The sequence below is a fragment of the Heterocephalus glaber genome, unplaced genomic scaffold, assembly GCF_053883595.1.
Source record: "Heterocephalus glaber isolate CG9 unplaced genomic scaffold, H.glaber_assembly_v1.0 deba00001610, whole genome shotgun sequence".
Taxonomy (NCBI): domain Eukaryota; kingdom Metazoa; phylum Chordata; class Mammalia; order Rodentia; family Bathyergidae; genus Heterocephalus; species Heterocephalus glaber.
The window spans coordinates 15,446,226-15,472,838 of NW_028258381.1; the positions used below are offsets into that span (position 1 = coordinate 15,446,226).

Consider the following 26,613-nt stretch of genomic DNA (forward strand, 5'->3'; position numbering starts at 1 on the left):
GGGCAGAATCAGGGTCTCCTTCCAGGCTCTGTAGCTGCAGCAGCTTCCCAGGCTCCCGCTAGGACCTGAGAACCAGATGTAGGGCCAAGGCGCCTTTGCTCCAGGGCACTTCCTTGGCTAATAGTGCAGAGGGGAGGGTGGGGACAGACCCAGGCCCTGCAGCATGCACCCCGTCCCCAGGACAAAGCACGAGACCACTTTGGCATCTCAGAAGAACTTTATCCAGACAGGGACCTCTCACACAGGACATAGGGAAGTTAGGCAGCAGTTACTAAAGTACACTCTTGCCAAGCTTGGATACTGGAATACAACAGGCAGCAAGGAAACGCTGATGGTCTCCTCTCCTCTCCCCCAAACTCACCCCACCCTCCACCTTGTCTCCCCAGTGCCCCTCATTCCTGCTCCCTTGGGCTCCAGCTCAGGTATGGAAAGGGACAGTCCTGGGGAGGTCGGAGCCCTCTGGCAGCAGAGTCCCAGAGAAAAGGGGCAGTGGCAGGTAACCGACCCAGTGGGTAGGGTGACCCTTCCTGCCTGCACCTGCCCTCCAGGGAGCTCTTGGGAAGCAGGGCAGGCTTCAGGGATGGGGTGACAGCATCCCACAGTGGCTTCCCAAGGGAAGACCCTGTGGGGCACCATGGTCACAGCAAGGCATGAAGAGGTGGTTGGGACCCAGCCCCTCAAGTGGTTCCAGGGCTGGGCCTTGGGGCTAAGGCGGCTGCTGGGGTGGCAGCTCAGACCAGACCCAGGGGGGTGACAGTCTTCAGGCTTGGCACCTCCTCCAGACACCCATTGGAGAGACTTGCCCACGTGCACAACTTCCAGGCAGGTGCCCAGCCAGAGGCATACAAATCAGTTTTGAGTACAGCGCCTTTGATCCTGATGACCAGTCATCCTGGTCCTGGTGGGTCACTGCAGGTGCCTTATCCCGGGCAGCTGAGGGCACCTGTGTCTGGATCTTCCCTTGGGGCCAACACTCCCAGCTGCCAGCTTGACACACAGACCAGACCCTTCCCTGGACCTGTCCCTGGCCTACTCACATGCCCATCTCGGCTCCTTCCAAAGCCCTTGGAACAGCGGGGGGAAGGTAGCCAGGATGGGCCCTGCCCTCAGGAAGCCAGTCCCACAGAGGCAGAGCGCACAAAGGGACAGAACATGAAGCGATGCAGGGACCAGTGCCCCCTACAGGCCTGGTGGGAACCACAGGCCCACAAGCAGGCTCACCCCACCCCTGCATCTGCCCAGCCCACCCTGTCACCCCCCTTCCTGGAGTTAACACCCTTAGTGCACAGATGAAACCCAAAGGTGTCTGCCAATTATGCCGGGACCAGCTCCGAACTGGGCCCAGGAGCCTGCAGGAGGCAGGAGCGTGCCCTTCAGCATCTACAGGAGCCGCTCAGTGTTTATAGTTTCATTTTCCCAAAATTACACCGTTGGGGGCCTCAAATTCTTTGCAAAATTCACAAGAGACATATGAACTTGGACGTTCCCCACCCTTCCACCATCCCTCAGTTCCTCCTGGGAACTCAGTGTAAAAATGACAAGTCCGCCCGGCCCCAGGTCCTCTTAGGGCGTCTTCTCCAGTGGCTGCAGTTCTGATGTGAGTGATGGCGATGGTCCAGCCTCCATGGGGTGTGTCACATGACTGCACAGCACGAGTTTTGTTTCCGGGCCTTGAAAGAGACAAAGAGGAGCTGAAGGGGCTGAGGCGGGCAGGTCACATCTTCAGCAGGCATCAGGCATGGCAGCCGGAAAGGTGGACGGACAGAGAAACCAGAACCAGACAAAGGGCCAAGAAGGGACAGACGCAGGAGACTCATGGCTGCCCATCACAGTGCCCTCCTCGGCCCCAGTGCTAGTGTGGGATCCTCACCTTTCTTCACCCCCATTAATGCTACCAGAAGTAGGCAACCAAGAACACAAACAGGACTGGCTGTCTTAGCGTCCCCACTCCTGTCTCCTGCCCACCCTGGAGAACAGCCAGGGTCCCTGCTCACATCTGCAGGCCCAGCTATTACAGCCTCTCCTGACCCCACCGGCCTCTGTCCCTCCAAGAGGCACACACGTGTGTGCGCACACTGGGGTCGCTGTCTCCACTGCCACTTGACCACGGGCCGAGAGCCGGTCAGAGAAGGGGCAGCCAGGAGAAGCCGTCTGGACAATGAAGGGAAATGAACCCTCAGCTGAGGAGGCTCCCCAGGAAGGTGCACTGCTGGCATTTTAAAGACTCAGGACAACTGCTCAGCCAACAGGGGAGTGGGGATGAATGCCTGGGCTCAGGCTGGAACCAGCGTGCGTGGGGGCGGTGGTGGCTTCAGACACCGGCCAGCCTTGGCCACAAGGACAGATGGCACCTCAGTGGATGCAAACTAATGCTGGTGGGGGCTGGGGGGGGTGGGCACACTTGCCTTGGGCTCCTTTGCTCCCAGGAGTGGAACCCAAATCTACCTTGATGAAATAAAAACAAACTAAGGGGGACCTGCTAGAGGGAAGGGATGCCCAGGAGGGCCAGGCCACAGCTACTCACAGTTTTATAGAAGGCTTTAGAGTGCGTTCCCAGGACTTCTGATTTGGACACCAAGTCATCAAGCTTCTCGCCTCGCTCCAACAGCGACTCCATGGTGTTGTGCTGGACAAAAGACAGAGGAGTCTTGGCTCTGTTTGGTAAGTGACTGCTGACAAGAGCTCCTCCTCCTGACGGAGGCTCAGGGGCCGGGGACACCACTCTCCCGGGCTCCTCTCCAACAGACACCAGCTCTCAGCTAGGGACTGGGCCGAGGGTGTCAGCACCTGGCAAGATCCCCACAGGGACACAGCGGAACCCCTGAAAACTGTCCCCAGCAGACTCAGACAAGCCCGTCTGGAAAAGGTCATGCATATTCACATTTACACGTTACTCTCAGGCACACCCATGCTGTGTTTATGTGTGTGTGCACGCACACACACAGCTGGGGTTCCACAGGAGAAAACCAGAGCTGGGCGCTTTGGCTGGGCTGGGCTGGGCTGCACATCGGCCTCTGGAAGTTCATGTCCACCCAGAGCCACTGAATGGGGGCCGATCTGGGAGCAGCATCTTTCCAGGTGTCATTAGGTAAGATTACGTCACAGTGGGTTAGGGTGGGTCTGGTGCAGGAGAAAATGAGAATATAAGAAAGGCAGTCACAGGGCGGGGATTTAGCTCAGTGGTTTCGCTGCCTGCTATGCAAGCGCAAGGACCCAAGTTCGATCCCCGGTACCAAAAAAAAAAAAAAGAAAGGCAGTCACACACACAGAAGAAGCATGCAACAACAGAGACAGGGCTGGAGCAAGGCATCCACAATCCAAGGGTTGCAGCACCTGCCAGGAGCTGGTGAGGCCTGGGTCAGATGCCTGAGGCATCCTCCAGGAAACAGCCTGCCCATGCCATGGCCTCTGTGTCCTCTGGCATGTGGTGGCGCACGCCTGTCATCCCAGCATTCGAGACGCTGAGGCAGGATGATTGCTGCAAGTCTGAGGCCAGCTTGGGCTACACAGTGAGTTCAAGACCAGTCTGAATTACATAGCAAGAAACCCCCAAACTGTTCCCCTGTTGTTCTGAGCCACTCAGTTTGTGGGTGTTTGTTAACAGCAAATGTGGGCCACAGAGAGCTACCGCGCATTTAAGGTACAAGTCCAAATTGAAAGTGTTCTAAGCGCAAACAAGCCAGGTGTGGTGATGCACACCCATAATCCTAACACTTTGGGAGGCAGAGGCAGGAGGACCTCAAGTTTGTGCCCAGCCACAGCAACTTAGCAATTTAGTGAGACATTGGCTAAAGGTGGGGTGGGGGGAGTGCCCTTGGGGCTCCAGTGAAAGAAACTGGGCACAATCTCTAGTACATACTGCAAAAAAGTGAACTTTAAAAATCAAAATAAGGGGGCTGGAATTTAGCTCAATGGTGTCGTCGCCTGCTGCGCAAGTGCAAGGACCTGAGTTCAATACCCGGTACCAAAAAAAAAAAAAAAAATCAAAATAAATTTCAACTTTTATCATTTTAAAATATGGCTCCTATAAAATCCAGAAAAAAAAAAAATCCAGAAGAACATGACTCGCATGTATAGTGTGTCAGATTCCCACTAGGCGGCGCTGCGCAGGACAGGCCCAGCTTCCCTAAAAGAAAGCACAGCACTGCACTTGGGGCGCCCTGCTGGAAGGGTAGGGGATGGAGGGCCTCAGCAGCCAGTGGCCCCTTCTGTACCCAGACCACGCCAGGAGGAGGAGCTCACACTCGGACTAGCAAGGGATGAGGCCTCAGCAGGGTGCACTTTACCCCTGCAGGCAGCTATGCAACTGGGGAGCCAATGTAAAAAGCTGGTGGGAGTGGGGGAGGCAGGTAGGACCCAAGTGCATGGTATGCGTGAAGAAAGGTGCCACGGTAAAGCCCGTTACTCTGTACAGTTAAGATGCACTAGTGAAAAATAAACCAAACACAAAGTTAGCTGGATTAAGCTCTAGAAACCAATCCAGATTTTACAACAGCAGCTAGAACAGCGCTGATGGACACGGCTCGTCCGCTCTCCAGTGGAAAGAGTATCCTCTTTCGACAGCACCTGAGTGGGAAACCTGAAGACGGCACCTCAGCAGTCAGAAAAGCCCAACATGTTATGGAAGACAGAGAAGTTATGGAAGACAAAGCCACAGCCCTCAGTGCAAGGTCCAGAAAGCCACTGCTGCGGCCTCAGCTGCTGTTTCTACAATGCAGGCCCCAGGTCCCGCAGAGCAAGTTCCCGCCCAGGAGATGCAGTGAGAGTAGACATGGCCTGGGGAGCAGCTCGGGAAGATGCTGGGCACCACACGCTGGCCAGGGAGCTGCACAAACACATAGTGACGGCACAGCAACGGCAGTAACCTGCAGGAAGGCCTGAGCAGGGCACTGTGCACAGGCTGCGTGAGACTGTGAGGAGGATGTGCTTTATCCAGGGAGGATGGGGCTGCTGAAGATTGCTAGAAGGGGGCCGGGGATTTAGCTCAGTGGTTCCGCTGCCTGCCTCACAAGCACAAGGTCCCGAGTTCAATCCCTGGTACCAAAAAGAAAAAAGATTTCCAGAAGGGTAACAGGTTGATGGCTCGTGACTTGTGAACAATGGGAGAGGAGCCAGGTACAAAGACCATGAAGACCAAAACTGAGGAGAAAAACAGCCAGCCAGTATTGAAAGGAAAAAGGGAAGGCAGCCCTGAATCAAATTTCACCTAAAAACACAGGTTCCCCCCAGTACTCTGGGAGGCAGAGGCAAGAAAATCACAAGTTTGAGCCCAGCCTAGCCAACTTAGTGACTTAGCAAAACCCTGTCTCAAAATTAAAAGGGTGGCGAGGTATGGATGCAGCTCAGTGCAAAGACCCTGGGTTCAATTCCTAGCACACACACACAAAAGCAAGCTGCAGCTCAACTAAAAACAGGCCTGCAGGCCGGGGATTTAGCTCAGTGGTTCCACCACCTGCTTCACAAGCACAAGGTCCCGAGTTCAATCCCCGGTACCAAAAAAAAAAACGAAACAATAAAAACAGGCCTGCGTTGGGGAACCCGGCTGCCTGTCAGTGCAGTGCTTCCGTCTGCCTCTTCTGACCCAGACACTGCAGGGCCAACCTTGGAGCCTCCTAACTGCTCAGCAGTGAGCGGCCAGTTCCCAGCCTGGTCCCCTCCCAACAAGCGGTGCCAGGAACCAGGGGCACCGGCTGGCTTGGGCGCAGCCACAGGCTCATCCACCTGCCCCTCAGTTCCTGCCCCACTCTCGACCTTCCCACTCACCAGAATGATCTTGGTCTCATCTAGCTCAGCTTGCACCTTACTTATGGGGTCAGCTTCTCGGGGGTTCTAGAAAGAGCCAAAATAAAGAAAGAGTCAGGACCGAAGCAGCAACTTGGAAACAAACTCAAAAGAGGAAGCTGGACCAACATCCAAGGCAGAAAGGCATGCCTTGTTTCAACCCAAGGGAAGACTCCTGCCTGCCTGGAGCTGGGCCAGCCTGAAGCAGGTCCTCTGTCTTTCAGGGGAAGGCCTGAGAGACCAGGTCACCAGACCTGAACTCGCCCAGCACTGCCCTTCCCAGGTCCACTCGGCCTCCATCCTGGGTGTCTCCAAACCTACCTGGTATCTACTGAGGTGATCCTCCAGGGCCGTGTAATGGATGGTGGCGGGGGATCCTACGGGCCAATCTATCCTGTTGACCTTCTGGGAGAATTCATCTAGTACCTGCAAGACAACAGAGTCCCCAGTAGCCCCCAACCTGTGCTCCCCAGCACCCCGACAGGTTCCCCCTGCACCCCTGACCCTGAGTGAATCTCCCTGAATGCCCAGAGCCCAGGGAAGGAAGAAAATGCCATCCAATGGCAAAGGGAGAGTCAGGTATACTGTGCCTCTTCCCAAATGTTTCTTGTCATTAAAATACATCCTAAGTGAAGCCGGGGATTTAGCTTGGTGGCACTGTCTGCCTCACAAGCTCAAGGTCCAGAGTTCAATCCCCGGTACCAAAAAAACCCAAAAAAACAAAACAAAAAAACCATCCTAAGTATGTAGGAAGCAAAAGCGAAGCATGCCCAGGCTGGAATGAACTTTATCTGGGGAATGATGAAGGTATTTGCACTTTAAATGACAGATTTCCCAGGGAAATGGTACTGATCTTGTATTTTTCCAAAGTAATTTTTCAGAAAGGGGAACTAGGTACTTAGGACTTAAGCAACCACTGATCTCACGTGCCTGGAAGTAAGTGTCTTAGGGGGATAAAATGAAGCTTCTGTCTTCAAATTTATAATTAGCACCACACAAGGAAATTAAAGTATGGGTGTAGTGGTACACATCTACAATCCCAGCACTCCGGGAAGCTGAGACAGGACGATCACAAGTTCGAGCCCAGGCTGGGCAACTCAGCGACTTAGTGAGACCCTGTCTCAAAAAATAAAAAGGAGGGCCAGGGATTTAGCTCAGTGACACAGAGCCTGCCTGGCAAGCATGAGGTCCTGAGTTCAATTTCCAGTACCAAAAAATTAAAGAGCTGGGGAAGAAACTCAGTGCAAAAGCCCTGAGTTCAATCCCCAGTGCTGGGAAAAACCAAACAAAGTATGCTCAGGTGCCAAGCTCTGTCCTCACTGGGGAGAGGGCTGCAGCAACTGCAGGAGCAACATGGAGAGCGAGGGACCCTGGGCAGGAGGCTGGGAGGATAGCGCCTGTGTGAACCCAAGGTACAACAGGCCCTTCACAGAGGGGAGGTGCTGCAGCCCAGCAGCTGAGACACCGGGAGCCAGGGCAGAGTCAGCTCAGAGAGGGAGCTTGCAGGAGCCCAACCGTCTCTGGGTAAAGGCAGGGCAGAGGACTCTGAGCAGTCATCCTCGCGCTTGGCACTGTCCATGATGTCTGCCCTTGTCATCCTTGGCCAATGCAGCCAAACCACACACTCACCTTCTCCAGCAAGGAAAAGGCCACCCGGGATGGGTACTCGCTGTCCGCGATGACCACACCCGCAAGACCATCGTTCCTGACATAAACATGGCACAGATACTCTAAGGAGACAAGAGACCAACATGAGGGGTTCAGACAGCTTTTAATCCCCCACACCAAGGCATCACAAAGCTGTCTCCCGCTCTGTGGGTCAAACCAAGCCCTCTGAAGCTCCTCGGTTCTGGGTAGGGTATGGGAGGGCCCACAGTGCAGCTCCCTGTGCCACACCCAGAGCTCAGCCCACTGCTCAGGTCCAGCAATGCTCAGGCCTTGTGTACACAGCCAAGGTCGGAAAGGGACACCATGCGGGGAGGGGGGAGGTCAGGCCTGACTGTGTCTCGATGATTCACAGCCCTCTGAGGCTCTGTGTTGCTCCCAAACTGAGGGAACCCCAGAAAAGCATCCTCTACTTAAAAAAAAAAAAAAAAAACCTTTCAGAGTGACCTAAAGACAGAAAATTACCTCCCTGGGCCTCAGTCTCCCGAGCCATGGCAACACTGCTCAGCCTGCTCTACCTCCTGGGCTAAGCTATCCGCAGAAAATTAGCAACTGTTGGCTGAAGTCTCCAGCATCACTGCCCTGATACTGTCGGGATCAAAAGGTATGGTTTAGCCAGGTGTGCTGGCACACACTTCTAATCTCAGCACTCTGGGAGGCTGAGGCAGGAATACAAGTTCAAGCCCAGCCTGGGCAACTTAGCAAGACTCTGCCTCAAAATTTTTAGAAATAAAACAAGCGCTGAGGATGCAGCTGAGTGCAAAAGCCCTGGGTTCAATCGCCAGTACCACAACAAGTATGGTTGTACAGGGCTTTCTGCAAGACAGTCAATTCCCAGGACTGCTGAGCGTCAGCATTTGGAAAGGGCTCGGGATGACAGATCTAGCCAGGCCCCAAAGTAAGAGAAACATAAGGACTGCAGCTTATGAATGTGAACCTTCTTGTCCCCACGGATCTGACCCAGAAGACTCCATGCTCAACAACAAAGAAACAAAAGAGGCAGGAAAGTCTGTGACCCCCTAAAATCAGACAATGGTAGGGATCAGTAAGAACAGATGAGCAGAGGATGGAGAATCATCATCTGCTCTCTATAGCTGATGTACATTCCCAAGTAATTCAAACACAGGGTTGAAGTGCACACATCCTACAGTCCGAAAGGCAGTGACAGAGAACATGGAATGTTCCTGTTTCGTTGTTCCTTCTGTGATACTCACAAGCAGAGGGGTCCCATGTGGAGTAACATGTTCAATACTGATCCTTCTGCCAACGACTTAGTAACTCCGCATTAAGTGACTTGAGGTCAGCCCACAAGTGAGGTGGTCTCTGTTTCTGCCTGATGAAACTTGTGTAACTCTTTCCTAATCTGTGTAACTTACAAGTCTAAAACAAATGCTTACAAGCCATAATACAAAACTTGACTTATGAAAAAGAAAAAACAGGGAATTTTCAGATTTTTGGTCAAAAAATCAAAGGAGCACAGAATGCAGTGTTACCTCAACAGCACTGGGTGGAAGGCTTTTCTAGGGCTTTGCACGGGGGGTGAGGGGGGTGAGGGCTGCTTATTGCTCCGAGTGAGTCAGACCCTCATCTTCATTGAGTCCAAGCTTGGGAGGGAATTGTACCCAGGAAGTTTAGAATTCAACAGTGGGCACAGAATTCTGCATACATAGGAAGAAGAGGAGGGAGGTGGGAGGAGAACGAGTAGCAGAGGGGTAGGGTCCATGTCACCATGGACAGCATATGCTGCTGTGGCATGGAGACCAGACAGCACACACCTGGACCCACAGGGCCTCTTACCTTGCTGTTTGACAGAAGCTCTGCTGCCTTTTGCCGAGCGCTCCACAATCAGTTGACTTGTGAAGGTCATGAATTCCTGAACACTAAGAAACACAACACACACTTATTACATTCTTCTGTCACCCTGTCCCCAACACAGTATAAAGTGACCTCTAAGTTTACAAGATAGAGATATGGCCTCTTGGGTTCATTCCTTTCCCTTCCAACCTCAGTAACAGACACTGAAAGTGGACACAAATACAGACAAACATGAATCATCACCACCACTTACATCATGCCTATCTGACACCTGGCTCACAAAAACCCACTTCCAGACTTCCGGGGAAATTTCTTCAGGCTACAGTTAATTTAACAGTTGGTCAGAGTGGAAAAGTAGGAGGCAGCTCAAGGCCCTGGTAATTTCCAAGAAACAAACAAACATAGAATGTACTAGAAAAACACTAGTGGCAAATACTGCTGAGCAGCTCTACACCAGTCACTGCTGCAGCCACACGGCAGGCCTTGGCAATGCCACATGCTGCTGCAGTGAGTCCCAGCTCGGGACAAACCCCAAGCATTCTGGAAGGAAGGCAAAGAGAGTCCAGCCAAGACAAGGAAGTGCGCTTTAGTACAAAGGCTGAGAGGGAGGAAAAGGTTCGTCATGGCCCACAGAGATCTGGCCAAATGGGCCAGTCATTGGAGATGGTCCAGCCGAACAGGTGCTATGAAGGAGCCTCTAACTGGGGATGGAATATAAAGGGCAGCAAGGGCCATGAGACAGAGTCCTCAACTAGGAGTCCAAGTTGGGATCCCAGAGCCACTCGAGTGACGGAGACCGACTCTGGCACCCGGCTTCACACTCAGCAGGTGCCCAGACGGTTTCTGTACTGTGGCAGTGGAATCAAGCCCAGTGTGACCATTAAACGAACTCATACAATGCTTAGCACACAGTATTACTAGCTATTATTATCATGAGTGAACTAGATCAAAATAATCACAGGAAAGAGGAAAATAATCTTAGAAAAGTTAAGTCCTCAAGTAAGGAGGAACTTCCACAACTAAAAAGACACAACACTTAGAGGTGGACTGTACCTAGACAAAGGGAGAACTGCACTAATTGTGCGCATCGGTATACAAGGCCCAAAAGAGGTAGGAAAGTATTCAAAGGTTTCAAGCTTTTGGGTTGGGTATCATGGGACAAGAAGAACAGAAGGGAGGTGGTCTCATGGAAAACAGCTCAGCTGGAACAGCGGGGTTTTAAGAGACACTAGTAGAGACGTCCCCTTCCTGCTGTAGTTGTCAAGCCACCTGAGACTAGTGCAGGAATTCCAAAGAAGTGAGGTGTAAGTCCTACAGGGAAATTTCTGAGAATCTGCAGCACAGATGGAAAAAGAAAGAAAACAAAAACAAAGTTGGCACCAAAAGTTCCAATCAGAAAAAGGCAATAATATAAAAGCAGACTAGAGGCCATGCCAAACAAAGGGAACAATCAAGAACTACAAGAAAGAGCCAAGAGATGACGCAGCAGTTTCAATTTCTGGATATATGACAAAGAAAACTGTAACCAGGGTCTTACAGACTTTTGTACACTCTTATTCATAGTAACATTATTTGTAATAGAACGTGGAAGTAAGCTAAGTCTATATTGGCAGATGCATGGATAAGCAAAGTGCAGTGTAAACATACCATGAAATATTACCCGGCCACAAAAAGGAAGAAAATTCTGATACACTGACCAACAAAGATGAATACTGGGGCAGTATGGTAAGTAAAATAAGTCAGACACACACAAAAAATACTGTATGATTCCACTTATATAAGTTTCCTTAAATAGTCACTATGGTAAAGACAGAATTGTTGGCAGGTACCAGAGAATAGGGGAGGGAAGAGCGAGTTAGCATTTAATGGGTACAGAGTTTCGGTTTTAAATGGTTAATATGATAAAATTGTTAGGTGTATTTTACCACAATGAAAGACAAAGAAAGAACAAAGTTTCCCTGAAGCAATGAAAATTGAAAAGAGATTCCACCAAACTTTGAGTCAAGCTGACCACAGATACCTCATGGGATCCTTACCCTTTTGTGCCCCAGTCACTCTGCTCCCCACTAATGAATGGGGTAGGTGTAATACACAGCTCCCCGTAACTCAGTGTCTGAAACATTTAAAAGTCCTTAAGCCTTACAGATCTGACCCTTCCTCCCACGTCTTCAGTGTTAGAATCCTTTTGTGCCACTAGTGCCAGCCACTAAACAGCATACAATGGTCTGGGTTTGGATCTTAGCTCGTTGTGGTATAACCTCATGCAACCTCAATGACTTCACCCATTGAAAAACAATCAAACAACAACAAAAGCGAACAAACAACCCCACCAAGCTCTCTCATACTGAGTCGCTGGGAAGACCCTTGAGGAAATACAAAGATGTATCTCAACACACAGCACCCAGCCCCCGGGTCGGAATCAACAGTTGGGTGCGAGATGTTGGCTTAAAATGTACATTCCTGGGTCGCACCTACTAGATCAGGACATCTGGGCTTAAACCCTGGGAATTTGCACTATTTCAAAACCCCCTTCTACTCTTTATAGGACAGGAATCTGAAAAACTGAGACCAGGACAATATTCTGGGATGGCATAAGCCTTTTATAAGGGGATGCTGGATGAGTCCCAGGGCTCCGGTCTGCGAATCGAGGAGACTCCGGCCCTGGACTCGACCCGGGCCCCGCCGGCCCCGGCCACCGCCCGCTCACCTGGACCTCTGGAAGAAGCTGAAGGAGGACACATCGTACGCGGCTTTGAGCAGCACCACCTTAGCCTCGCTTTTGTACAGGACGCTGAGGCTGTACAGCTTCATGGCGCCGTCCCGGGCAGCCCACCCGCTCGGCCCGGCTCAGCTTCGAAGCCAGCACAGCAGCCGGCTGGCGACGGGGGCGCGCCGGGTTCCGCCTCCGGGCTCGGGGTCCACTTCCGGTTCCCGTCCAGAGAGGGTGAGGGGGCGTTGTGCCCCGGAAGCAGAAGGGGTGGCCGGAAGTGCAACGCGGCGCGGCCTAAGCGCTCGGGAGTAATCTCTGCCGCGGCGCTGGAGGGCGTCCTGTAGGACGGCTCAGGGAGCGCCTCTCCTGGGCTGGACTACGCTGCGCAGTCCCGTCGCTTCTCCTCCCCGCCGGGCCGTGAGAGCGATCATAACCTCCTAGCTCGCGAGATCCAGAGAAGCGCGTACGATCTCACTTTCCGTGGCTGTGAATCCGGGGCAGTTCGGGAAGCAGGTCTGAGTATAGGGCGGGACCCTCTCCTGGGCGGAAAGTGCTGTGCTGCCAGATTGGGAGGGGTCCCACGCGACCCACGACGCAGGACCCTGCGCCTCCACTGACCTCGCAGTCGCAGACTGTTCAGAAGGAAGCAGAAATTCTACTTCATTGTGCAAGGAGCAGTTTGGTGCTCGTTGACCTAATTTTGTTTCAATTGTTGAAAGCATCCAAGACCACGGATGGAGATGAGCGAGGCACAGTACCCCAAGGGTGCCACTCCTTGCCCGTTTCCCGTGTACGAAGTGTTAACATATAACCATAATGAACCTTGGTGCCAGGAATGACCTTGTGCGCCTGTAGTCCCAGCTACCCAAGAGACTGAGGCAGAAGGATCTCGATCCCACGAGTTCAGGGCCTGCCTGGCCAACAACATGGCAAGATCCTATTTAAACAAACAAACAAACAAAAATACTTTCAGTCTTTGGAAGTTGGCAATATGGTTACACAGTCATTCTGGGAGCATCCAGATGTAAAATGGGGAAAAGATGATACATTAGAAAGCCAACAGGTTTGCTCCAAACATTACTCTAAATCAGGGCTTCTCAACCTCCATCCCTGTTGACATTGTGGGTTAGATAATTGGGGGCGGGGGCGGTTGTTACCCTGTGCTTTGCAAGCAACACTCAGACCTTCTGCCCACCAGGAATCATTACCAACCCACCCCCACCGTAGCAACCAAAAATGTGTCCAGAGATTGCCAGATGTGCGCTAGAGCTGTGGTTTAGGAAACCCTTGCTCTGAATATCTGTGGCTAAAGAAGTTCTCTCCTGCCCATTGCACCCCCTGGCCAGCTCTCTTCCCTGGTATTCCCAAATGCAGAGATAGGAAGGGCTTTTCCACCTCTCCTCCACTTTGATGGTAAACATCAGGAACAGGCACAGCCACCCAAGTCGCGGACACACTAGGCCAGCAATGGCGAACCTCTTCGAGCTTTCAATGACACAAAAAGCCCACTGTGGCACGTGTGCCACATGTTTATCACGACTGCGCTAGGCTGACAAGCCAGGTGACTGGGTGCCATCAACCCAGCCCCATCTTCTCACACTGACACAGTTGCCCTACAGGGGGCAGGTGGGAGCCATCATTTCTGAGGAAAATCCCTAAAGCCTCTTGACCTTCAACACCCAAAGTTGTACTGAAGGACCAGGAGGACACTGCTTGGATGAAATTTGACCCATAATAGTCGCTGCTCTGTTTCCCTTACTCCAGGTACTTCCCTATGCTATCTCCTTTAATCCTCACAAAAACAGGAAGTCATTGCTACCACCTCACAGAAATGGGTTCAGGTTAAGAAAATTGTTAGTATGAGGCAGAGCTGCAGTTCAAATGTGAATACTGAAATGCTTAACTCCCTTGCAGCCCAGTACCATTCCTGGCAACCCCACACTCTCTCTGGCCTTGTTTGACCTTCTCTGACTTTCCTTTTTTTTTTAAGGCTGTTAAATTGGAAAAAATACCCTTTTCTGTAGGCATGTCGCTGGAAATGATAAAATATTCCAAGTTCTAGTCATAGTAGATGTCTAACAATTATCATTTGTATTGTTATCATTGATGACAAAAATGAGCGGTCAGAGTAGGTTAAAGGTGTCCTACAGACCCTGGGAGGAGATTTGAAAGTGGGTTGAGATCTGAATAAGACCTATAGATCAAAAAATTGTTTGCATGTCTGTTTGTTTTGAGAAAGGTTCTTACTATGTTGACCAGTCTGGTCTCAAACTCATGAACTAAACTGACCCTCCCACCTCAGACCCCAAGTAGCTGGAACTACAGGCATGAACCACCGTGCCTGGCTTTGTATTTATTTGAACTTCCTGACTTTGATCATTCTCTTAGTCACTTCTCTGCCTGGGACAAAATACCTGACACCTGCAACTGAAGGTAGGAGAGGCTTATTTTGGCTCATGCTTCAGTCCACAGTCACTGGCGGCAAGGTAGGATGGCATGGCAGGGGCCCTGGCAGAGAAGAGCTGCTCCAGGCATGTTGGCCCAGAAACAGAAAGGAGGAACCAGGGAGGAAGATAAACCTTATAGGTCACACCCTCAGTGACCCATTTTTCTGACGAGACCCCACCTCCTAACACCAAGCCAGCTGCAGCAACTCATAATCCAGTCACAAGCCCCAGGATCGGGGAGGGGGTCATCTAGATATAGACCGTAACAGTCAGTGTGCTGTGCTTGGGGAAGAGAATGTTTTGTTTTTAGGAAATACAGATAGGGGTAAAGGAACATCATGTCTTTGGCTTACTTCTTAAGCGTGTGTGTGTGTGTGTGTGTGTGTGTGTGTGTGTGTGTGTGTGAAAGATAAAGCAAATACAATGATGTAAACTTAAGGAATACATATGAAGAGTATCCAGGAATTGCTTGTTCTATTCTTTGACTGTACTCAAGTCCAAAGTTACAAAGATAGGAAAGATTTCAGGGGCAGGACGCTGAGGTGAGGAACACAGTGTACACAGCCTTGGGAGTGCATAGCTGTGGTCCTCAGGTTCCACTGTTGGTGATGGGCCCTGGAAGAAAAGCTACTTAGCATGCAGAATGGAAGCAACACTGTTCATGACCGAAAGCCCAGACCCTGTGAGTTTCCCCCTGGGCAGAGCAGCACTCCCTGCCATTATAGCTGGTGGCTGCCCCAGCTGCACAGCAGAACCCCAACAGGCCAGGAAAAAGCCGATCCAGGGGTGTACCCCAAGAAAGCTCAGTGCAGATAAGGAGCCCAGTCACACCATGGGCCCTGCTCCTACGCCCCCTCCTCCAGTTAGCCAAGGCCAGGTACCTAGGCTGTTTCACTCGTATGGAAAAGGAATGTTGAAAGGAGCCACCCATGTGGTCAGGCGTCTGTGACCTGACCAGTCATCAAGAATCATATGCACCTTTATTTTGGCAGTGCTGGGGATTGAACCCAGGGCCTCATGCGTGCTAGGCAAGTGCTCCACCACTCAGCTACACTGGTGGCCCAAGTGTACAGATGGGATGCCTTCAGACAGAAGTTTTAGCCAACCAAGCCCCAGGAACACTGCTCACCACCATGACCCGTCACTGAGGTGGCCCAGCTCCTGCTGGGTTCTCCAGGCCACGGGAAGGACACACGGTCTGCTGCCAAAGGCCTGAGGTCTGCCATCAGCTGTCAGAATGTCACTAGTAAGCTGGGTCCTGACGCAGTGGGAACCCACCCCTTACTCTTTGGCCGTTGGTTTTTTCTGTCCTTGATGAAAGAATTCAGTTGAGGCCAGGGATTTAGCTGAATGGTTCCAGCGCCTGCCTCGAAAGCACAAGGTCCTGAGTTCAATCCCTGGTACGAAAAAAAAAAAAGAATTCAGTCGAGACACATAGGTGGCCATGCAAAAGTCTAAGTAGAACTTAATTGTAAAGAAGATATAGTTATGTCTTCAAGTGAGAAGGTGGGCAGTGCCACCAACATATCTGCATTGACGGCAAGTTTGGATGTCTTTTTTTTTTGGTACTGGGGATCGAACTCAGGTCCTTGTGCCTGCACAGCAGGCAGTGAAACCACTGAGCTAAATCTCTGGCCCAGTTTGGATGTCTTTTTATGCACGCAAAGGTAATTCCTAGGGTTCTGGGAGCTATGGTGATTATGATGTTTATCATCATTTTTCTTAAAAGTTACTTTGGAATTGCATAATATCTTCCTGTCCTTTTTAGATGGTCAATCTTTTCTCAGGGGCTTTAATCATTAAAAAAAAACTTACAAAAGATAAATTCTTAATTTAAACCAGGTCCCAACCCAAACCAGGAGGATCTTCAAGGAACATTTTCTTTCCCAATACCACTGGGCTGTAGGCAATGGCAGCCAGGAATGCCATACACCTTGTTTTGAAGTTAGACAGCCAGGTGGCCAGGTATCAGAAGGGCTGAGCATAGTGTGTAACCTTAAAATGTCATTGTGCTCTGTGGGATCGCTTTAGGTGTGAGCCCTACCTAATGATTATATGTGTATTATACATTGAAGTCTTTGTTTCTTTACTTAACTGGGAACACATGCTGTTTTAAAACGGGGCCCACTAATGTCTAACTACATACCTATGAAAACAAAAGAGAGCCAGGGACACAAGTGGACCTGGACAGGAAATAATCTCAGCTGAGGAAGACAGAAGCCATGGAGCCAAGTAGGAGTTCTTGGAATTAGGAAGACAAGTGCCTCCTCCTGAGACTGCCTTCCCTTCAGGGGTGTCCCACAAGCTGCATTTGTCCTAGAGACACTCCTCCCCAGCTGGACAAAGGCCAGGAACTTGGGATTGGAATCCACAGCCAATGGGACAGGTCGCTTGTGCTGCTGATGCTGCTGGATGGCTGTGGGGTGCCTCACTCAGAACAGGGCAGAGAGTGCAGGAAAGACAAAGAGGGGTGGGCAGGAGGACCTGCAGGTGCACCCACTCCAAAACCTGTGTATACCTCCCACAGCCTTGGGGGACCAGGGCCCACTTGAGAACAGGAAGGAGGATTCAAAGAAAGGGTGAGTGCATGTTAGGGTTCACTAGAGGAACAGATGTAATACAAAATATATGTATGATTATACAAAGAGTTTAGTAGGTAGGCTTATAGGATGGGGAGTGGAAGGGCCCCAGTGGCTGTCTGCCCGATTGAGGTGGAAGAATGCAAAATGGCCATCTTTGTTCTGGAGAGCAGGAACAGCCTGTTGTAACTCAAGGACCTTGAGCCTGTCTGAGTCCAGGTTGAAAGCTGAAGGGACTGTGTTGGAGGCTGAAGAGTTTGCACTGGAAGCCTGAATGAAGTGGAGACAAACGTCCAAAGGCAATGGCAAAGATCAGAGCTCTTCCAAAGACGAAAGGCAGACTTCTTTCCTCTTTCCCTTTTTATTCCATTTGGGATTCAAGCCTCTCAGTTGGTGGCACCCACATCTGGGGTAGGTCTTCCCTCCTCAGTTTGCGACCTACATGTCGTCATCCATGGACACACTCAGAGCTTACTAATCTAGGCAACTGTTACTTAAGTCAAGAGATCTATCACAATTAATGATCACAGTGAAAAAAAGAGATGTGCTGTCAGGCAGTGGGACGCACCAAACACAACCCAATAAACAGTGGGAGCAACCACAGGGGACAAGTCCTCAGGAGGAAGCCACTCGACAGCGTGGAGGCCTCTGGTCCAGGCTGAGCCCATGCTGCTCTGCTGCCACGAGGTGCCTAGGCCTAAGCCAATCAGAACAAAATAAGTACTTGGCCCAGGCCTCAGCCAATCAGTGCTGGCCAACCAGTGGTCTCCTAGCTCACAGGGTCCACAAAACCTTGCTCCAGGGCTTCTGAAAGCAGATTAGGAGATTTGGAAGAAAGGTAAGACCATGAGCCATGTTCTCAGAATGGCTGGGTATGCCAGACACAAATGATTTCAGAAAAACTTAAGTGTTTTTTTGTTTGTTTGTTTTCCGTAGTGGGGATTGAACCCAGGGCCTTCACCCTGAGCTACATCCCAGCCCTTTTTATTTTTTATTTATTTTTTAAAATTCAGAGACAGGGTCTCAGTTGCCTCAGCTAGGCTTGAACTTGTGATCTTTCTGCCCCAGCCTCCCAGAGTGCTGGGATCACAGGCATATGCCACCTCACCTAGCTGTTGAACATATTTTTTTAATTTTTTGAAAGATATTAGAAGGACATTTCATAATTTGGGAGTGAAAAATGATTTTCTGAACAAGACATGAAGCCCTCAAATGAGAAAACTATGTTGAAATCCCTCAAAATGGATACTTTTGTATGAAAGACAGTGTTAATCAAGTTTTGTGAGTTTAGCCATAGACTGGGGAGATATAGCATATTTGACAAACAAATGATTAATAGATATTTTAGACAAATATGAAAATGGTTTCCACAAATCAGTAAGTAGAAAGTGGTTCAATAGCAACATAGGTATAATACAAACAAATTGCTGTTTAAAAAACACAATAACCAATAAACATCTGAAAGAGTACCCAGCATTTTGCAATTTAAACAGCAAGGAGGTCGTTGGAATGACATAGAGATTTGTCATCTCCAAGACTGGCCAGGATGTAGCCATATTCCTAATGTGGGCAGAAGTTCTAATAAATTGGTGAAGCCATTTGAAGAGGCAGTGTAGTCCTGTCTGCCAAAATGCAAACACACAGCATTTGAGCTAGCAGTTCAGCTTCTGCAACCATCTGGAAGAAACATTTGCACATACTGAATCAGTGAAATACTAAGATTTCTAGCACCGTTGGTAACAGTGAAAAACAAAAACTGCCTCCATGCCGGTCAATAAGAGGTTGATCCTAAAAGACCAGTGTCCATCTGGTGGGATCTCACTGCCACTCCTCCTTGCCCCCAACTGGACCTCAGGATAGCAGAGGCTCAGGGCTTGGTCCTGAGTCCTCTTGCTCTACCTCAAACCCTCCCATCTGTAGCCACCAGCCTCATGGAGTGCTGGAAAAATGGCCAGCCCTGATTAAGAAGTGCTGTAAGTGTGAAATACACACCAGATCTGAGTCCCTCACCAGAAATACCACATTTGGGTCCAGACTACAGACTGAATCCCGAGCCAGAACCTGGAGAGCCTCCAGCACCCTGGCCTCCTGCTCTGTCTGCCAGCTGACCTCTCCGGGGGTGCCAGGTGAGGCTGTATATCCTGGGCTGAGGCTTCATGGGCAGGGCAGGGAGGGCACACGTCCCTGTGGGCCTCTGTCCTGAAGTGTCGAGCCAGCTGGGCTGCTGTGGTTCAGGCTTCAGGGTGGGCTGGAGGGAAGGCAGTGAGAAGCTCCCGGAGGGGCCCTGCACACACACGGTGCTGGCCGCCAAGGCCTCTGCTACTTCCTTCTAGTCCTCAGACACCTCTGTTCCTTAGACGTGAATGCAGGAGACTGAGGCACTGGCCTGGGAACTGGGCAGGTGGCACTGTCTTTTTTTTTTTTTTTTGTACCGGGGATCGAACTCGGGTCTTTGCACTTGCGCAGCAGGTGGCAAAACCACTGAGCTAAATCCCAGGCCCAGGTGGCACTGTCTTATTAGGTTGGAGGTCACTGTGGTGACAAGGTGACAGAGCGGTCACCGTGGTGATGGGGATGGAGGCCTTTTGCCATCAGTCCCAGTTTTCTGCATGGCAGCTCTAATGACAGACTGGTCACCATAGTGACCATGGGCCCTCTCAAGAGCAGAGGCCCTGGAAGGAGAGTCCTCTACTCCGTACCTGGCTAGAACAGGAAGTAGTGAGTAATACAGGGCCAGAGAAGCAAGCTGGGGCGTGTGGGACATAGTCACCTGCAGCCTCGTTACTCAGAAGCTGTCTGAAACCCTCTGGAGGGGAGATACCTTTTCTGCTGAGTCTGTCGAGAGGCCATCAAGTCCTTTCTGCTCATCAGAGCCAGAGAAAGCCAACCTGCGTGAGGACGCACCTGAGACCTCCCTGGCCCTGCCTGGAGAATATCTGGCCTGAGGGAGCTGCCGAGGGGGAGGGGCTGGAAGAGACAATGAAAAGGAGGAAACTGTGAACTTCAAACCCTCAACCAGCCTGAGGTGGACCATCTTCTTCCGGAGGCCCTGGGCTGGCCGTGACCCTGCTTTGAGAAGCCAAGATATCTCTGCTTTGGAAGCCTGGTGGGGGACAGCACAGGGTCCCAGCTCCTCAGGCAGGCTGCTGTGCAGATGCTGGACAACAGAGCCAGGATGGAGGCCACCAAGAAAGAAAAGGTAGCTCTGCTTTTGCCGGGCATTCTGGAAGCATCCATGTGCCTGACCCCGATGCTCAGTGGTTCCTGAGTCTGGTTTACACAGGATCTGGGGTACCTTGTGGGGCTGGAAGGCCTCTGCCTCTGAAACTGGCTCTGCACCTGGGCGTCAGGCTGCCTGCGGGTCCTGGAAGCAGCCTCCACTGAGGAAAGGCTCTGAGGGGTTCAGAGCCCCAGCTAGGGTCTTAGGGAACTGGGGTTTTAGTAGGCCAGATTTTGAGGCAGCATCTACAGACGCTGACAGGTCCAAGGCGCCTAGATTAAGGCTTCTTCTCCCACCCAGGAAGCATTTCCCAGGAGCCTGAGAGCTGGGCTCCCTGGGGAGGAGGACAGAGCAGCCACTATTTCCAGCAACAAAGAGAGATTGAGGTGTCCTCTGAGCAGCCCTGGGCTGGGACGTGAGCACAAGAGAGATGGGGATGGGGCATTTGCTGTGAAATGCTGAGGAAGAACACACCCACACCTCCCCTGCTCTGTGGCAGGATTCAGTCCTTGGGCATGTTTTCCCCTGGGTCCTCTCCTCTGTGTGAAATGACGAGGTCAGCACAAACGCCTGATAGTGTGCGTCTGCAAAGCTAATGGTAGCAGAAGAGAGAAAAACAACCAGTCTAGCCAGGGGGCCAACACAGTGCAGGCAGTGGATGGCCAGGGGCCCAGCCAAGTCCCATACCTGCCTGCCACCGGAGCTATGGTTTGGATCAGAGATCCTGCTCAAAGGGGCTGCTTCAGGCCACCCAGGGAAGGACAATAGTGACTTTGTTGGCACAAGCAGAGGGCTGGTTAGAGATGGTGAGGAGAATGTATGGGCTGGAGATTTAGTGCTTTCCCCAGACTCGGAGAGAAACCATGGTGTGTGTGTGCATAGGTGCATGCATGCTCCTGGGTGTACAGTGAATCCCTTCAAAAAAGTCCCTGCAGAGCTGTCCTGAGTCCTGGTGCACAGCAGTTTGTAAGATGAGCCACCTCTTGGGTGCTCATACTCAGGCTCCAGGGCTGCCCACACCCTTCCCATTTCTGGGAGAGGTGGCTGGTTGTGGCCAGGCCAGCTGTGGAATAAGGCACCTGGAGCTCAAAACTGATACAAAATTGAAGGAGCACCAAAACTGTCAGTTATCAAGACAAACACTATTTGAACATGGTATTTTTTAAAAGTTTAACATTTCTTAGTACACGATTAAAGAACATAATAATCGTACTCATCATGGGGAGTCTGCATCCCTGAGATGAAGCCTACTTGGTTGAGATGTGTGGTATTTTTAAAGATTTGTTGCACTGTACTTGTCAGTATCTTGCTGAGGATTTTTGCATCTATGTTCATGAATGAGACTGACATGTAGTTGTTTTGTTTTGTTTTGGTTTGGTTTCTAGTTAAGTCTTTGTCTGGTTTGGCCATTGAGGTAATATTAGCTTCCAGGAATGATTTTGATAATATTCCTTCATTTTCCATTTCATTAAAGAATTTGAGGGCCGAGGATTTAGCTCAGTGTTTCCTCTGCCTGCCTCACAAGGGCAAGGTCCCAAGTACCAAAAAAAAAAAAGCCGGGGATTTAGCTCAGTGGTTTCGCCGCCTGCTGCGCAAGCACAAGGACCCAAGTTCGATCCCCGGTACCAAAAAAAAAAAAGGGGAAAAAAAAAAAAAAAAAGAATTTGAGGAGTGTTGGCATTTTATCTTCCCTGAAGTTCTTATAGAATCGGGTCCTGGGCTTTTCGTAGTTGGTAGGGTTTCTTTGTGGTTTTTTGTGCCTCAATTTCATTGCCTGCTATTGGATTAATTAGAGGTTTTATATCTTTTATATCTTTGGTAATTTGTAGGTATCTAAGAATTTATTCATTTTTTCTGGATTCTCCAATTTATTGAAATATAGGTTTTCAAAATAGTTACTAATGATCTGGATTTTGGCAGTGTCTGTTGTGATTTCATCTTTTTCATTTCTAGTTGAATTGATTTGGGTCTTTTCTTTTTTAATGAGATTGGATAAGGTTTGTCCATTTTGTTAATTGTTTCTAAAAACCAGCTCTTCTGTTCAATGATTCTTTTTGTTAGTTTTAGTTTCAAGTTCATTAATTTCTGCTCAGATCTTTAAAATTTATTTCCTTGTACCAGCTTTGGGTTTGGATTGTTCTTGTTTTTCTAGGAACTTGAGATGCATCATTAAGTTATTTATGTGGGCACACTTTGTTTTTGTGATGTGGCCATTTACAGCTATCAACTTCCCTCTTGGGACTGCTTCCATTGTGTACCATAAGTTCTAGTATGTTGTACTGTCATTATCATTTGGTTCTAGGAAATGTCTGATTTCTACCTTAATGTCTTCTGTGACTCACTGATTATTCAAGAGTGTATTGTTTAATCTCCATGTGTTTGCATAATTTCTGTGGTTTCTTTTGATGTTGATTTCTAGTTTCCTTGCACTATCATCTGGGATAATTTTGGATCATTTGTATTTATTTATGCATGTTTTATGGGCCAGTATGTGGTTGATTTTGGAGAAAGTTCCATGTGGTACTAGAAGAATATGTATTCAGCTTTTGTTGGGTGGAACACTCTGTAGATATTTATTTAGTCCACTTATATGATTGTGTGGCTCAACTCTGATATTTCTTTGCTGATTTTTTGTCTAGTTGATCTATTTGTGCCAGTGGGGTACTGAGTCTCCCCCATAACTGTGTTGATATGTATCTGATCTTTAATGTCCAGTAATATTTCTTTTTTATTTTTTATTAGTCCGTGTTTGCAGTACATAATCTTTACCTTGGTGTGGAGTTGGTGCATGTATGTAACACATCTTATTTCATTTTTTCATCCTCTTTCTTTCCCTGTCCTCCCCCGCCAGCCATCTCTTGACCCCTTCCCATTTGAAAAAGATCTCTCTACTTCCTATTATCTTTTATTTTTAATTTGGGTTTCTCATATAAGAGGAACTTTATGATATTTAAGCTTGTGTGTCTGATTTATTTCACTTAACATTATAGTCTCAAGGTGCATCCATTTTCCTACAAATGACTCAAGTTTATATTTCTTTATGGTAGGGTAGTACTCCACTGTGTGTAAATGACATATTTTTTTATCCATTCATCTGTTGATGGACATATAGGCTACTTCCAATTGTGCTGTTATAGACATGGGTAGGCATGTATCACTGTAATACAATGTCCTTAACTTTTTTTGGAAAATACCTAGGAGGAGACAAGCTGGGTCGAATGGAATTTCTTTTTTTTGGTACTGGGGATCGAACTTGGGTCCTTGCACCTGTGAGGCAGGCAATGGAACCACTGTGGTAAATCCCCAGGCCTGGAATTTCTATTTTTAGTTTTCTGTTTATTTGTTTGTTTTAGGTTTTGTGGGTTTTGTGGGGGGTTTTGTTTATTTGTTTGTTTGTTTTGTTTTTGGTACAGGGATCAAACTCAGGACCTTGCCCTTGGGATTTTTTTTTTTTTTTTGAGACAGGGTCTCACTATGTAGTTCAGGCTGGCCTTGAACTCACTATGTAGGCCACAGTGGCCTTACTCTCATGGCAATCTTCTTGTGTCAGTCTCCCGAGCGCTGAGATTACAGGCATGTGCCACTACACCTAGCTATTTTTAGTTTTTGAGAAATCTCCATATTGATTTCCATAGTGGTTGTACTATTTTACACTCCCACCAACAATGCAGAAGGGTTCCTTTTTCTCTGAAGCCTCTCCAGCATTTGTTATTATTTGATTTCTTGATGATGGCCATTCTTTCTGGGTGAAGATGAAATCTCGGTGTTGGGGTTTTTTGTTTTTTTTTTGGTATTGGGGATTGAACTCAGGACCTTGCACTTGTGAGGCAGGCAGTGGAACCACTGAGCTAAATCCCTGGCCCCTAATCTCAGTGTTGTTTTAATTTGCATTTCTCTAATGGCCAGCGATTTTGAGCTTTTCCTCTGTATTACTGGCCACTTGTACTTCTCCTGTGAAGCATCTGTTCATTTTGGTTGCCTGTTTTCTGACTGGGTCTTTTATTTTGGAGGAGTCTAATTTTTTTTAGTTCTTTCTTCTCTGTCTGAATAAGAGCAGGCAAAAATTTTATCCCACTCTGCTGATTGTCTTTTCACTTCGTTGGTTATTTATTTTACTGTGTAAAAGCTTTATAATTTTATGTAATCCTACTAGTTGATACTTGGTACTATTTCCTGTGTAAATGGGGCTCTGTTCAGGAAGTCCTTGCTTATGCTTATGACTTCAGTAATTTTACTTATTTTATCTTCCAGTAGGTAAAGTGTTTCTGTTTAGTTCTTTGGTCCACTTTGATTTTAGTTTAGTACATGGTGAGAGATATAGACTTAGAGTCAATCTTCTGCATGTGGAGAGCCAGTTTTCCCAACACCATTTATTAAAGAGGCTGTCTTTCCTCCACAGTATGTTTTTTGTCTCATTGTCAAAGGTCAAATAGTTAAATGTGCTTGGAGTTTTTTCTGCATCTTCTATTCTATTCAATTGATCTTCATGTCTGTTTTTGTGGATATAATATACTACTTTTATCACTATAGCTTAGTAATACAACTTCAATCTGGGATTGTTATGCCTCCCACTTTGCTCTTATTACCCAAGAATGCTTTTCCTATTCTGGGTCTCTTCTGGTTCTATATGAATTTTAGGATTGTTTCCTCTAGTTCTGTGAAGAATGCTGTTGCTATTTTGATTGGAATTATGGTAAAACTGTATATCAATTTTAGAAGTATGGCCATTTTGACTACACTGGTTCTGCTTAGCCAAGAACAGAGGAAATCTTTCCATTTTCCAATGTCTTCTTTGATGTCCTTTTCCAGCATACTGCAATTTTCACTGTAGAGGTCTTTCATTTCGTCAGGTTAATTCCCAAGTATTTAATTGTTCTTGGTGCTGTTTTGAATGGTATTTCTTTCCTAATTTCTTTCTCAGTTGATTTGTTATTAGTGTTCAGGAATGCTATTGATTTTGTGTGTTGATTTTGTATCCTGCTACATTATTGAATTTGGTTATTAATTTTAAGAGTCTTTTGGTGGACTTTTTTGGGGTCTTCTATGTAGAAGTTCAAGTCATCTGCAAATAATGATAATTTGTCTTCTTTCTTTCCTTTATTTTTTTTTTTCCTGCTTGATCGCTCTTCCTCTTGTTTCGAGTACCACATTGAACAGGAGTGGTGAAAGTGAACATTCTTGTCTTGTTCCTGATTTTAGAGAGAAAGCCTTCACTTTTTCCCCATTACTATATCATAAATGGCTTTTATCAAATTGAGATAAAGTCCTTTTACATGTATTTTTTTTCAGTACTTTTATCATGAAAAGATGTTGGATTTTGGCCAGGCTTGGTGGCACATGCCTGTAATCCCAGCACTTGGGAGGCTGGGGCAAGAGGATTGGTGCAAATTTGAGGGCAGCCTGGGCTACATAGTGAGCTCAAGACCAGCCTGAACTACATAATGAGCGAGACTCTGTCTTTAAAAAAAAAAAAAAAGATGTTGGATTTTGTCATTTTTTATCTGCATCTATTGAGTTGAACATGTGATTTTTTTGTCTTTGCTTCTTTTTGTGTGCTTGTTGTTTTGTTTTGTTTTGTTTTGTTTTTGAGACAGGGTCTCACTGTATAGTTCAAATTAGCCCTGAACTCACTATGTAGCCCAGGCTGGCCTCAAACTTGTGGCTATCCTCCTGCCTCAGCCTTCCAAATTCTGGGATTACAGGCTTGAGACACCATTCCCAGCTGTCCTTGCTTCTTTTTATGTGATATATTACATTTATTGATTTCATATGTTGAACTATCCTTGATTCCCTGGGATGAAGCCTACTTGGTCATGATGGATGATCTGTTTGGTGATTCATTGCATTCCATTTGCCGGTATCTTGTTGAGGATTTTTGCATCTATATTCATTAAAGAGAGTGGTCTGTGGTTCTCTTTTTTGGTTGGATTCTTTTCTACTTTTTTTTTTTTTGGTACCAGGGATCGAACTCGGGTCCTTGCGCTTGCACAGCAGACAGTGAAACCACTGAGGTAAATCCCTGGCCCTTCTTTTCTGCTTTTGGAATCAGGGTAATGCTAGCTTCCAGTAATGACTTTGGAAGAATTCCTTCCCTTTCAACTTCATTAAAAAGTTTGAGGAGTATTGGTGTCAGATATTCCCTGAAGTTTTTGTAGAATTCATCTGGGCTCTTCTTACTTGGTAGTTTTTTTTATAGCAAAACTTTTATTGGTACATTTTAGGCATACATAATGATAACACTCACTGTAGGGAATTTGCACCTGTCCAAGATATATCCCACCTCTTTTTTCCCATTCCCCTCCTCCCCGCAAGCCTCCTCCCCTCCCTATGTACAAAGCTTTGTTTCCATTTTTTCTGTGTATATTTTCTTGGTTTTGGTTGTTTTGGGGGTTTTTT

General features: G+C 48.3%; 1 protein-coding gene and 1 long non-coding RNA gene across 3 annotated transcripts in view; both read right to left on the reverse strand.

Moving 5' to 3' along the window:
• Positions 1–1,393: 1,393 nt before the first annotated feature.
• Ykt6 (YKT6 vesicular SNARE protein) lies at positions 1,394–12,176 on the reverse strand. Its single transcript, XM_004839923.4, has 7 exons — positions 11,969–12,176; positions 9,244–9,326; positions 7,411–7,511; positions 6,103–6,207; positions 5,764–5,829; positions 2,525–2,626; positions 1,394–1,670 (listed from the first exon to the last, which is right to left on the reverse strand). The coding sequence occupies exons 1-7, from the start codon at positions 12,070–12,072 to the stop codon at positions 1,635–1,637; spliced, it is 597 nt and encodes a 198-aa protein (XP_004839980.1). The 5' UTR covers positions 12,073–12,176; the 3' UTR covers positions 1,394–1,634.
• A 3,205-nt stretch (positions 12,177–15,381) lies between these two features.
• The window catches only part of LOC101722018 (uncharacterized), a 28,497-nt gene continuing 17,265 nt past the window's right edge, over positions 15,382–26,613 (reverse strand). For both annotated transcript variants that reach the window (XR_015445442.1, XR_002393224.2), the window contains one exon: positions 15,382–15,815. This is a non-coding gene — a long non-coding RNA (uncharacterized LOC101722018). The remainder of the gene's footprint in view (positions 15,816–26,613) is intronic.